This window comes from Pezoporus occidentalis, unplaced genomic scaffold (assembly GCF_034315485.1).
Source record: "Pezoporus occidentalis ecotype Australia unplaced genomic scaffold, CSIRO_AGI_Poc_V1 ctg37, whole genome shotgun sequence".
NCBI classification, from domain to species: Eukaryota; Metazoa; Chordata; class Aves; order Psittaciformes; family Psittacidae; genus Pezoporus; species Pezoporus occidentalis.
In genome coordinates this window covers 4,023,497-4,036,981 of record NW_026915691.1, presented here as the reverse complement: position 1 = coordinate 4,036,981, position 13,485 = coordinate 4,023,497, and the positions used below count along the sequence as shown (strand labels likewise).

General features: G+C 40.3%; 1 protein-coding gene across 5 annotated transcripts in view; it reads left to right on the top strand.

Annotated features, from left to right (window-relative positions):
• Positions 1–13,485, top strand: part of CLTCL1 (clathrin heavy chain like 1) — a 36,821-nt gene that overhangs the window by 20,791 nt on the left and 2,545 nt on the right. For 3 of the 5 annotated variants that reach the window (XR_009967155.1, XM_062631434.1, XM_062631432.1), the window contains exons 15-31: positions 144–269; positions 575–717; positions 1,314–1,548; positions 3,421–3,543; positions 3,950–4,095; positions 4,473–4,656; positions 5,216–5,408; positions 5,911–6,068; positions 6,162–6,326; positions 6,672–6,779; positions 7,114–7,281; positions 7,365–7,514; positions 8,314–8,445; positions 8,796–8,906; positions 9,463–9,633; positions 10,420–10,641; positions 11,342–11,362. Coding sequence is in view for 3 of the 5 variants with exons in the window: in XM_062631434.1 (XP_062487418.1) it covers positions 144–269; positions 575–717; positions 1,314–1,548; positions 3,421–3,543; positions 3,950–4,095; positions 4,473–4,656; positions 5,216–5,408; positions 5,911–6,068; positions 6,162–6,326; positions 6,672–6,779; positions 7,114–7,281; positions 7,365–7,514; positions 8,314–8,445; positions 8,796–8,906; positions 9,463–9,633; positions 10,420–10,641; positions 11,342–11,362 (2,556 nt within the window). In the remaining 2 variants the exon portion in view is untranslated. The remainder of the gene's footprint in view (positions 1–143; positions 270–574; positions 718–1,313; positions 1,549–3,420; positions 3,544–3,949; positions 4,096–4,472; positions 4,657–5,215; positions 5,409–5,910; positions 6,069–6,161; positions 6,327–6,671; positions 6,780–7,113; positions 7,282–7,364; positions 7,515–8,313; positions 8,446–8,795; positions 8,907–9,462; positions 9,634–10,419; positions 10,642–11,341; positions 11,363–13,485) is intronic. The other 2 variants (XR_009967156.1, XM_062631433.1) reach the window with 1 other exon arrangement.

Genomic DNA, 13,485 nt, shown 5'->3' with positions numbered 1-13,485 from the left:
TTGAAGCCAGTTATCTGCTTGGCAGTCTTGAATTTGAATGTGATGCGACTTTCAGTGCTAAGGGAACTTGGTCAGACTTTCCTGCTTTGAAAACGCTTCAGCAAATAGTGGTTGGTTACTTTTGTTCTTTGTACACAATACAGGAGGCAAAGCTCACAGACCAGCTTCCTCTGATCATTGTCTGTGATCGATTTGATTTTGTTCATGACCTGGTCCTGTACTTATATCGCAATAACCTGCAGAAGTATATAGAGATTTACGTACAGAAGGTAAGGAGAATCCAGTCTTAAGCTCTTGCTCTTTCCTTCCTTAGAAGGAGCTTAACTTTCAGTAGACTAAAGCAAATCTGCTGCATTTTTTTTTTTATTCTCGTACACCATGCAGAGCCTTTTGTCTATTACAGACCTGTAAGTGTAGTTTTTCCTGGAGTGTCTATACAGATGTCTTAGTAACTTAAAATTCTCTGCTCTAAAGCATAGTTTAAATTGTTAACTAGAAATTCCCCTTGTGGAAGACTGGGTGTGGGTTATTAATAAATCTAATAACTAATTTTAATGATGGTGGCTTATTCTAGGTGAATCCTAGCCGTATACCAGCAGTGGTTGGAGGGCTTCTTGATGTGGATTGTTCTGAAGATGTCATTAAGAACTTGATCATGGTGGTTAGAGGCCAGTTCTCCACAGATGAGCTGGTGGCTGAAGTGGAAAAAAGAAATCGGTAACACTAATGTATCTGTAGACACCAGTGTTGGGCTTTCATGACCCTGCTATACACCCATGTTGGATTGGATGAAGTTTTGTTGAATGATACAATGCTAATATTGTGTTATGTTTCCTTATAGAAAAGCAGCTTAGATTTGTTAGTCACTCTTGATTATTTGGGCCATATAGGAGTGTCTGACAGCACTGCATGATGGATAACATGACTTTTGAACACTTCCTGTACAGCCAACCATGGGGTTTGCCTTTGAAGTAAATCTGAATAAAACTGTCTTAACAGTCATCTTGTAGGCACACAGCAACTTGTGTAATTAGCTTGTAGTTACTTGTAAAATGAACAAATAGCTTTAAGTATGAAGAGCCAGCTCATAGAACAACTGAAAGACTGCAAAATTAGGGGCATCTGCAGCTTCCCCTGATGGTAAACTGCAGATCTGCCCTCCATTCATCTCAGACTTGTTAAAAACAACTGGCTGGTCTTTGCTTTTAAGTCTAACCAGCAGACTTTCTTGATGGGAAAGCCAGGTATTAATGGGTAGCTGTCAAGTATACCTCAGTCTGACTTATAAACCTAAAATGTTTGCTTCTTCAAAGGCTTAAGCTGCTGTTGCCATGGCTTGAATCAAGGATTCATGAAGGCTGTGAAGAACCTGCGACTCATAATGCCTTGGCCAAAATCTACATTGACAGTAATAATAATCCAGAGCGGTTCCTTCGTGAGAATCCTTACTATGACAGCCGTGTAGTTGGCAAATATTGTGAAAAGAGGGACCCTCATCTGGCCTGCGTTGCTTATGAGAGAGGGCAATGCGATCTGGAACTCATAAAGGTTAGAAAAACTGCATTTATAAACATGTTAAAGAACTACTTGCTGCCTGAAGTGGAATCCTAGCTGGCTATTTGTCTAACATTTGCAGAATCCTGTCTTGTATTCTCAGGAGTTGAGGTAGACAGGTTCTTTTATATGGAGACAGTAATTTTATGTTGATCAGAACTCCTGTGCTTTGTGTCCAAACTGAAATTGTTTAACTCTGCACCTTCAAGGTACCGTTCATGTCTTTCATCCACTGATTCTGCTCAAAACTAAATAGTTTACTGGGCTCAGGTAATGAACATGCCTAATGTTAAAGCTTTGTTAATTTGTGTTCTTTTTTGGGCCTTGAGCACTTGATCAGCAGAAGGGACCTGCCTGACTCTACAGTGGGAGAAAAAGCTTCCCTCAAACTAGAATGGGACTTGTAATTTTCCCTTACTGTGGCTGACCCTTAGTTACATTGCTCCATTATTTAACTAGAATAAGGAAAATAAATGTTGACAGTCAAACTGCAAGGACTTACCCTGATAGCATTCCTCTGCTATCTTAAGCTTGTTGATTCTTAGAACCTCCCTCAGAAGTCCAGGGGCAAGTGAAATTCCCAGGGTTCTCCAAACACATCCTAGCCTCAAACTGAACACCAGAGCTTAATGTCAGACTGTAGTGTTTGTGACTTGAGAAAGAAAACATTCTCCTCCTCCTACCTGCACTTCCACACTAGTATGTGCAAGAATGTCAGCTGTGTGGGGGTAAGAAATAGCCATTTTGTCCTGTTTGAAGGGAAATAAATGCTGTTCCCTGACAAGGCCTATGCTGTGAGTGTTAGAATGGTGGTATAATCTAGGCTTGCTGCTGAAAGTGGATGACTTTCCAGCCTGAGGCATCTATTTTTGAAGTAGTAGCTTCTTTGTAGCTGTAAAAAGAAATGGCTGGCTATGCACAGCTCTTATTTTGGGATATGAAGGTGGCTCTGAGGTTTTGTTTGTTTGTTTTTTTTTACTAGGAAACATTGCTAGGATAAACTTTAACTTTCTGGTTAACCATAAAAACCCATCAGTACCAATTTCTTCCTTGAACTGATGTTCTGAGCAGGTGTTTCTGGTTATGAAAGGATTATCCTCCTGTAAGAATTTTTCTTCAGACTTTGTTGCTTCTTAAAAGAGGGCTCAACTGCTGCAACTAGTAGGTGAACAACATAAAGCAAAATTGTGCTACTACTGATTTGCTTACAGCAAAATATTTGAGATTCCAGGAGCTAATTTGGAAACTAACAAAACATGTCCTATTAGTAGAAAATCAAATAGGCCTTCGGGTTTCTACTCTTATAGTTGAAAATTGAAGCTAGTGGTACTAACAGGATCATAACTCATAACTCTTCCTTGCTGCACTTCTATAAGAGATTTCACATTTATTCTGTGCCCTTAATATTTCAACAGAGGAATATAAGCCACTTGCTACTCTGAACACTTCTAGTGTAAAGCTAATGACACCAAACCTGTAACCTATTTCTAGCTTTAAACACCAGCACTATTCCTCAGTTCACTACTTAACACTGCCCAGGCAAGTGGCTCCCTTTTTAGATATAAAACTTCAGTTCTTCAGGCTTCTGCAGGTCTTCACTTCAGACAGAAGCAAATAGTTACTGTGAAGCCACTGTCACAGTATTTATGTCGGGCAAAACCAAGAGAAGCTATAGAAACTCTGCTGGAGACCTTCTCCATGAGCCTTCCAGATCAGAGGTTGGGTAAGAACCTGTCTGTGACATTTAGCATTGGTTGGCAATTAGTTCTAGTCAGTCTTCTAGACTGTCTGATTCATAGCTAGTTAAATATATCTTGTGGTACTGACTCTTCACATTAATGCTAATGTTTGTAACTCCTCCTTCAGGTCTGCAATGAGAACTCACTGTTTAAGAGTGAGGCTCGCTATCTGGTGCGCAGGAAGGATCCTGAGCTCTGGGCAAATGTTCTGGAAGAAAACAACCCATTCAGGCGGCAGCTTATTGACCAGGTACAGCATGAAGGCTGAACTTTCAGGTCAGGATGTTTAAGAAACATTATGGAGCGCTAAAGTAACTGTCTCTTATTCAGCAAGGTTTCCAGAGGCACCATCTCAACCATACAGAAATTTGTAACTGTGAATGGCAGGTACTAATTCTGACCTTCATGGTCAGAAAATTTAGTTACCAGGAAGATATTATTTCTGTCCTGTGGACTGACCTGTGTCTAGTGAATTTCTCCATGTACAGACCTAGGGTGTGACTTTAATAGCTGTATCCACTATAGAAGTGGCTCTTTCTTGCTGTCTGTTATGAAATATTCTGAAGTTCTGTAGCCTTAATTTGTGGTTCACTGGAATAGGTTGGAAATTTTCTCATTTGTGGAAAATACTTATTCTTTCCTGCCTTCAAAACCAGGTTGTCCAAACAGCTTTATCAGAAACACAGGATCCAGAGGAGGTTTCTGTAACTGTGAAAGCTTTCATGACTGCTGACCTGCCTAATGAATTGATTGAGTTACTGGAAAAAATTGTTTTGGATAATTCTGTATTCAGTGAACACAGGTAAGAAGAAAGCTTTGTCCACAAGTTTAGTCTATTAAGTGCCTTTTTTAAGGTTGAAGTGACCTGAGTTATTAGTAGGTCTCTGAGTTGTAACACATAAGCACTCTTAAATGTGTGTAATCAGGTGAAAAAGCAGGAAAAGTGCTCTGTGCTTTAAGAACAGAGCTAGTTCACACCATGCAGTTAGCAGTGATGTGTTGAGAAAACACTTGATAGTGGGTAAGCAATTTTTCTGAAGGCATCCATGGTTCTCAATCTGGGGATGAAAGGTGGTTGCTAGTGACAGCAAGCGGGTATATTTTTTGCATGTACAATATATGTCACTCAGGCAGGTGTTACCTGCAGTGCTTATAGCCCATGCCTTCTATTAACCAAAGGAATCTCCAGAATCTGCTGATCCTGACTGCCATTAAGGCTGACCGCACTCGTGTGATGGAATACATCAATCGGCTGGATAACTATGATGCCCCAGATATTGCAAACATTGCCATCAGTAATGAGCTATATGAAGAAGCCTTTGCTATATTCAGAAAATTTGATGTTAATACTTCAGCAATTCAGGTGAGGTTGGTTTCTGCATGAAGGTATAGAATACCAGTAATAGAATGTATACTGTTATCGAGTCTCAAGGAGTGATCATCACTTAAATCATTAAGACTTGAGAGTGCAGATCATGTGTGATATCAAGTTGCAGGGAGAAGTGGGATTATATACAAAGAATAGCAAAAAAAGGTCAAAGTAAGACTTCAGAGGCTGATCTCGTCAAAATAATAAAAAGCTTTTGGGGTTTTGCACTTACGTGCTTGAGGTATGTGCACTGCATTTGATTCAGAGTGACTGCCTTGGAGACTTGTACTTGAAAGGTGCAGGAGAAGCAAATGCTACTAGGCATTATGTTCAGGCCACCAATACTGACTCCTGTAAGGTAGAGGAGAAATCAGTAGCAGTAAGAGTCTTATTCTTGCTGCCTCTGCTTCACTGGGCACAAATGGTTGTTCTAAAAGCAGTTAGCTTCACATTGCTTACACAGAACAGTGTCTGCACATGAAGGAGGAGTTCTGTTAGAAAGGACAATGTTATAAAGCTTTGATTTTTAACTTGCAACTTCAATTTCAAACAGGTGCTGATTGAGCACATTGGCAACTTGGACCGTGCTTATGAATTTGCAGAGCGGTGTAATGAACCAGCAGTATGGAGCCAGCTAGCCAGAGCACAGCTCCAGAAGGACTTGGTGAAAGAAGCCATTGACTCCTATATAAAGGCAGATGATCCATCTGCCTACATGGAAGTTGTTCAAGCAGCAAACAGAAATGGTAAGGCAAAGAAAGCATCCTCAAACTTAAGATTGAGATGGGCTAGGTTATTGCATCTACATAAAGTAGCAGAGATTCTTGAGGCTTACAAATTCTGTTTCAGAGGAAATGGGAACAGTGAGTGCGTGGAGTCAGTGAGTCAATGTTTAGCGAAATTCCTGTCAACAAGCTTGTCTGTGTTGCTGTGCCAAAGATAGACCTTCCTGTGGAGATAATTTGGACTGGTATTACCTAAAATATTGCCAAGTGCAATGTATTTATTTAGCTGTATGTGGCAGAATCTCTTGCCAGTTGGATTGTAGAATAATTGCAAGAAGTTCAGCCTTACGTGAAGGTGACTTGGTGCTTAGCAGGGAATTCTGTAACTCAAATGCAAATGGCTTAGTGTTGTGATGGAGGAAATTCTTGAGGCTACTAGTAAAAGCTGTTCTTAAGGTGGGCAAGGTGAGCAATATACAGAATGACTAAATAGAGGACCTTAAATATCTTTTCTCTCTTCAAGATAACTGGGAGGACCTTGTCAAGTTCTTGCAGATGGCCAGGAAGAAGGCTAGAGAGTCCTATGTAGAGACAGAACTTATTTTTGCTTTGGCAAAAACAAATCGTCTGTCAGAACTAGAAGAGTTCATTAGTGGCCCTAATAATGCCCATATACAACAGGTATGTCTTAATCCACAAGAACCATGTATGATGCTACATAGCTGATTCCTGATTCTTGCTGTTACCTTTGTTTACCTTGAACTTCTAATCCAGGTTGGTGATCGCTGTTACGAAGAGGGGATGTATGAGGCTGCAAAACTACTCTATAACAATGTGTCTAACTTTGCTCGCCTGGCATCTACCTTGGTGCACCTTGGAGAGTATCAGGCAGCAGTGGACAGCGGCCGCAAAGCCAATAGCACAAGGACATGGAAAGAGGTAACTTAAACTCAAGTTTATTAATAGCCTTCAGAAATGTGCTTTATTGTTGCTTCTGAGCATCTTGCTTTAGTTCTGATAGTAGCTTGCTAACTGCTTCTGGCTATAGAGTGTGTCTGTAGCTTTATAAGCTGTAATTTCACCCAACATGATAAAGCTGAATTTCAAAACGATGCAAAATCAGAGACTTCAATACCAGAACAAGCATTATAGAAATACCAACTTGGAGCTGTACGTAAGCCTCACATTTGGTAAAGCTTTGCGAATAAAGTTTCCCTTTAATATAAGGAGATTAAGCATTGCTGTGTTCTGCTGTTAACTGACTATTGCTAACTTTCATTACAGGTGTGCTTTGCCTGTGTAGATGGAGAAGAATTCCGCTTGGCACAGATTGGTGGTTTACACATAGTCATCCATGCTGATGAGCTTGAAGAGCTGATCAGCTACTATCAGGTTAGACTACTGTAAAATCCTAGAAGTCTCTAGACAGCATACTTGTATCTGCTGCTGAAGTGGTCACAGATAACACCTCCTGCTCTGCAGGGCTGATGTTTAAATTCATTCTTCCTCCACCTCCATTTCTTAATAGCTGCATGCAATTTTTTCTGTAGTAAATGCAAGGGTGATGGTTTTCACTGTCCCATCTTTTACAATTCTGTTTTTTCACTGGAATAATGTCTAAGCACTCTCGTTTGGAGAGAAAAAGCATGTTGGATGTAAGTAAATATGCATTTAAGTGCCACTCGGTCATGAATTTACAATTAGTCCTTGTTTTTCAAACATCCAGGATCGTGGATATTTTGAAGAACTGATTGGCCTTTTGGAAGCTGCTTTGGGCCTAGAGCGTGCTCACATGGGCATGTTTACTGAACTTGCCATCTTATACTCCAAATTCAAGCCTCAGAAAATGAGGGAACATCTGGAGCTCTTCTGGTCTAGAGTTAATATTCCAAAGGTATGCAGTAAGCTAGCTAGACTGCAAGTGCAGGTGGGAAGCTGTCAGTGAATCACACTGATGTTTTTGTTTGTTTTTATTAGGTGCTCAGAGCTGCAGAACAGGCTCATCTCTGGGCAGAACTTGTATTCCTCTATGACAAGTATGAGGAGTATGACAATGCAATAATCACTATGATGAATCATCCCACTGATGCCTGGAAAGAAGGACAGTTTAAAGACATAATTGCTAAGGTAAGTAACTAGTTAACTGAAAGTGCTGAAAGCTTCTTTCAGAATTAAGACAAAAATGCACAACAGAATTGCTATTTTGAGAATGAGTTTGCTTAAGCTACTACTCTGTTTTCCTGCTGTACTTAAAGCAACTTCCCATCAGTTTACCACAAGAATTAATCTAATCTTACAGCCTTCATTTTCTGCTGTGCAGCACATTTTGTTGAGTGGCAGCCGCAAGCACAATGTTTTCAGAGACTGCTCAGGATCATAGGTCACAAGCAAGAGGCATAAACTCGTTAATACCTTTGAGCTGGCTGCAGGCTTAGTCTGAGGCTGTAACTGTTTTTGAAAGATCTCTGCAAATGTTTCCAGCTGCTTCAGTGTGAGAATTGTGGTCTCGTGAGAATAGTGAATGATGGATAGTTTAGACAAGATTTGAGACTGAATGCATTCTTACTGGTCTTAAGGGTTTCAAGGCAACAAGGCTACAGCCTTTACTGGTTTCAGGAGTTCAGCAAATGGTCACATTAGCTGTAGTGAGATCTTGGATGTGCCAGGATCTTTTCAACTGTGGATGGGTTAGAATTAGTTTGTACTACCCCTGGTAAGCTTGTGACTTGTGCCATCTGGAAGCAGATGGCACAAGCAGTCATAAGATAAATAATTCTGCATGTAGGTCTAACACTTCTGGCCTCTAGAAGGAAACTTCAGCTTTTATTTAGGAGTCAGATAAATTTTGTGCCGAGTTAAGTGGTCCCAACTAAGCACCTTTAGGCTTACTTGTCTGGAAGTGCTAACTAGTGTTTATCCACATCAGGTTGCCAATGTGGAGCTGTACTACAAAGCCTTGCAGTTCTACTTAGACTACAAACCTCTGCTGATCAATGATCTCCTGCTTGTATTATCTCCACGACTGGATCACACCAGGACAGTCAATTTTTTCTCAAAGGTGAGTTCGGGAGATGGTAGATGAACAAGAAATATTCTTGCTCAAGTCTCTGGCTGGAAAAAAGGGTTGACATCTGTCTAGGTAGCTTTGCCTTCAGTACAAAGGACTGAGAAGCAACCTGATCCTGGTTTGATATGGGAAACATTGGAAGAGCTTGTGTAACTGGCATAGGGGGCTGTTTTATTTTACTTCCAGCAATACAAGATGCGTTGAAGCCATGTGACAGTAAGCACAAACTCTTGCAATAACAAGTGAGAATCTGTTTCAGATTATTATGACAGTAAGAAGTGTCATAGAATCATAGAATAGTTTGGGTTGGTACACTCATATTGGAAATCTCTTAATTCCAGGTTAATCAGCTACTTTTAGTAAAGCCTTATCTACGTTCAGTCCAGAACCACAACAACAAAGGAGTTAATGAAGCTCTAAACAACCTTTTAACAGAGGAGGAAGATTTCCAGGTGAGCCCCACAAAGTAGATTGCTAGGCCTGATGCTTTTCTTTCTCCAACAACAAAGGCTATAGTTTGGTTATTCCCGAGCTGACACAGTAATTCTTTTGAGTAGAAGACAACTTCTGCAATACAGTGGGAGTGGGGGTAGAATTGGGTCCTTTGCAGACAGGAGTCTTGAGACACTGATTTGCAAACAAAGCAGGTGCCAGAGTCGTTTTCCTCAGAACAGACTTCACAAAGGTCAGTGTCTGTACTCCTCTGGGCAATGCTTCTGCAAACAGATTTGCTTCTCGCCCAACTGGCTGCTATTTGGAAGATGCTTTGTCTTAAGGTAACTAGCTTCTCTGTTCTATGGAGTCAGTATGACCAAGTTAGCATCTTGCTTTGTTAAAAATCATCTTTTGGAGAGATGTATGAGGTACACAGAATAAACAAGCTGTAGCCATAGTATCAGCATCCAGCTGGCAGAACCTAAACACTTGTGCACCATGCTTAGGTGCTTTCTACTGTAGTTCTTGTCTGCGACTATCTGGAAGCATGTGTAACAACTTTCTCTCAAACAGGGTTTGAGAGCTTCCATTGATGCCTATGACAACTTTGATAACATAACGTTGGCTCAACGTCTGGAAAAGCATGAACTAATTGAATTTAGGCGTATTGCAGCATACTTGTATAAGGGTAACAACCGCTGGAAGCAGAGTGTGGAGCTGTGCAAGAAAGACCGTCTCTATAAGGTGAGTTAATGCATCCTTTCTCCCTGATGGTCAAATAAGTCTGAGCTATAAAGTGTACATCTTCTGGATACTAAGTATGTTTTGCTAGTTTCAGGTTTGGAGTTCTAATTTGTCTTTGCCCTTCACTTAAGTTTAAGGAAAGACTTTTAGAGAAGAAGTGTTTGTAATTTCTAATGTATATCCTAAATCTAATTTCATAATGTTATTCTGTATTTGGAGTTCTGTCTATATCAGTGGGCATCTGACAGTGATCTGTATTGGTACAGAACATCCTCTACAGAACTGAAGACTTCCTTGTAAGGGTGCAGATGAAACATGAGAGCAGTGGTATAGTCTTCAAGCTCATAGTGAGTTCACATGGACCAGGTTTTACCTACTGTGTTGGAGAGCTGGCAAATAGTCTTTCATCTTGCCACATAGTGAACAGTTGATGGAATAATCTCTTCTGTTTTGGGCAGTCCTTAATATCCAATAGTGAGATAGGTGGGTTACCAGCAAGATTGTTTACTTCTCTGCTACAAAACTGAGCAAAATCTCACTGGGTTACTTCAGGTACTTAAGGAAAGCCTGATGGATAATGTTAATATACAAGTATCTGGGTTGCCTCAAAATAAGAGGACTTAACTTGGTGCATGTAGTATAACACCAGTCATGTTCTGTAGGGGTCAAGCTAAAGACTAACTTGATGGAATGCCAGATACCTGGCTTCTCTATTTAGCAATACTGTACACATAAGGTGTAGAGCAAGATGTAACAGCCAAGCTTAACTGCTGTTCTTTTCTGTAGGATGCTATGCAGTATGCTGCAGAGTCCAAAGATGCAGAGCTAGCTGAGAAGCTGCTTCAGTGGTTCCTGGAAGAAGGCAAGCAGGAGTGCTTTGCAGCCTGCCTTTTCACATGTTATGACTTGCTACACCCAGATGTAGTACTTGAGTTGGCATGGAGGCATAACATCATGGACTTTGCAATGCCTTATTTCATCCAAGTGATGAGAGAGTACCTTACCAAAGTGAGTATTGCATAGGCTAAGAAGCTGACACTTCTAGTTTGCTGGGTGATTAGCATTATGTAAACCAGAGCTTTTTGCATATATTTGGAATATTGTTGTTTCTCATAAGACAAAGTCTTATATAAACTTCTGTGGGTTTCATCATTTCAGGCTAGCTAGCAAATCTTATAAATAGACACATTGGGATTTGAAAGGTGTCTAGTTAAACTTGTGGTTTTAACAGTGGATGTAAGCAACTGTACTTTTTCAGAGCAGCTCCATAGTTGAAACTGAAAATTTCTGGTGAGGGTGTGCTGTATCACTGTTTACTTTTAACTATGAAAGTACTCTTGTTACAGAGAATGTAGCTTTTGAGTAGTTAATATTACATGCTATTCCTATGTCAGCCATAGGAGTAGTCTGCTGAAGATTATTTTTTTTTAAATGGAAAACAAAACTTTAGTCTGGCTGTACAATACTGGTGCCAATAGCTAGTCCTCAGTTAGAGAGAAGAGGTACTCTGATCATATATGGTCCTGAAATGCTTGTCTCAAACAGCTGTAAGATACTAAGCTAAGATCTTTCCTTAGAAGGATCTATGGTTGCATAGGACATCATAGGACTGTAAAGAACTCCATTAAAATAAGTAAAATAAAAGTGACTGCTTTAGGTTGCTTCTAATCATATCATGTTAAGTATTCCCCTCTGGATTTTCTTGCAGGTTGATGGGCTGTTCTATAAGGTGACACTCTGATTTCAAACTCTCTGTGTTCATTTGTGTCCCTCAATACCCCGAGTTTCTTTTACAGGAATCTAGCTGTAGCTTCTGCCAGAAGAGCAGTGTAATTTAGCTCTAACTCATTTCCTGTTCACTTTCTAATGCTAAAAGGATAACTGTTCACAAACAACTTGAAAATCCAACCAGATTCTGTTCCTCTTTGTGGGAAACAAGCGATTGAGGAGGACTTGCATGTTTGGGCTCCCGTTTGACATATTACAGCTATCTTGTGGTGGGGAGGATGTTCTTAAGTAAACAAAAGCAGTTGCCATGTAATGGGATTTGTTCCAAGTGAAAATTGTTTGTTACCCTGTAGATCACTGAAGTGTGCAGTCTTTCAGGCATTATGACTTTGAATAGTAGCATAAAGCTTCTGTAAACTTCTTGCCTGTTAGTATAATGAAGGTAGTTGCACAGATCTAAAACACCACCTCCTCATCGTATTCTGCTGAGAAACTTGCCACAGAACTTCATCTGAACTTTCATGTGAGGTTTAGGTCTAAAATAATGTTTTTTAATCTGCTGGTTGGATTTACAAGTAATCATGTGTACTAAATACGGGATAACTTGCCGGAAGGAAAATCTGCATGGTGAAAGTGGTTTACAGTGGAACTAATTTAGTCTGTTGAATTAACTGCAAAACATGGAACTGGAGAATGGGCTTTATAAATGTGGTGTGTCTAAAATTGTCACGTAACTAACTTCAAAAGTACAAAAGAATAGACTAGTTTATCAGCAAAGGTGTGTATGTCTTCTAAAACTTACATTTCTTGTATGCATAATGAGGTGTTAAAGCAGAGTAACCTATGTCCTGCAAGGGGACAGGCACACACAGGCTTATGACACTCATTTGGAAACCTTTTGAACAACATCACTTCTAGGCAGCAAAGCAGACAGACGTTTAGGCTTTTCCAGAGAGCTGCTTTGTCCCTTCTGCAGGATGTCTGCTCTCTGCATGCTTGCTGTTTCTCCATCAGAGGGAGTAACTGTACTTCTGCTCAAAGTTCTGTAGTGCTTTATGGGAGCAGTGAAGAGACAGTGGGAATCCCAGGTCATAAGTAGAGCAATACAAGTTTTGTAACTGGTAGCTCTCCGTTGCTTTGATCCGTAGTAATCTGCATAGTATTTGTAACACCAGTTTTAAGTGTTATCCTGAAGAGCTGTTAGGCTGGCAGCTATCAATGAACCAACTGGAGACCTAGTGCCACTCAAATTACTGATTTGAATTGCAAACTTCAAAAAGTCCAGGGAACTGTTAAACACCAGATCTAGATAACATCCCTGAAGTATATTAAAGACCCCTTCTTGCAGCTCTTCTCAGACCAGATACTGATCCTTGAAGTGGGAAAGGAGGATAAGTGAAATACAGTGAAAGAATAGTGAAATATAGTGAAAGAACTGCCTGTATCCGGATGTGAAGCTGTGTGGTATTTTTTGCATTGCAGTCTTTAGTGTCAATGGCTCTCTTACGGAAAGCATAACTTGTTAAAACTGAGAGAAGGAAGGCAGTGTTGCTTTCTCAGTTTACTCCCCCTGCCCTCCCACATTTCAAAGCTGTGTTCAGGGCTTCTGCATTATTTAGTGTAGCACTTCCACAAATGTGTTTAGCATGAACAGAGCTTTATTTGGCACAACACTGAGATGTGTATAAAGCCACTACTACTAGACCACTTTCTGTGATGGTTCTAGATTTTCCTTTAGAAGGAGTCTATGTGAAACGAATATGGTTAAACCAGTACTCTGCAGGTCAGGTTAGGCTTTAGTCCTACATAGGATCAAACTTCATGGGTCTGGAGTATTTGAAAATATCTGGGTGCTCTCATTGCAGAAGAGAGGAAGAGCAAGTTAACAGTTAAGTGTAGATTAGGCTCATTTGAGATCATGCTTGAAACTGAAATTTGGTGGGCTTGTTTTTTGGGTCATGAAGTTACCAGTGACTAGAACAGGGCCCCAAAAAGTGGTTCTCTTGAAGGTAATGATGACCTCAGCTATGCTTGATAACTATTGCTTATTGCAATAAACCTAAAGAAATTGGGAGGGCAAGTTTGCAACATAGTTTGCTAGGAACAGGCAGACTTTCATAGTCT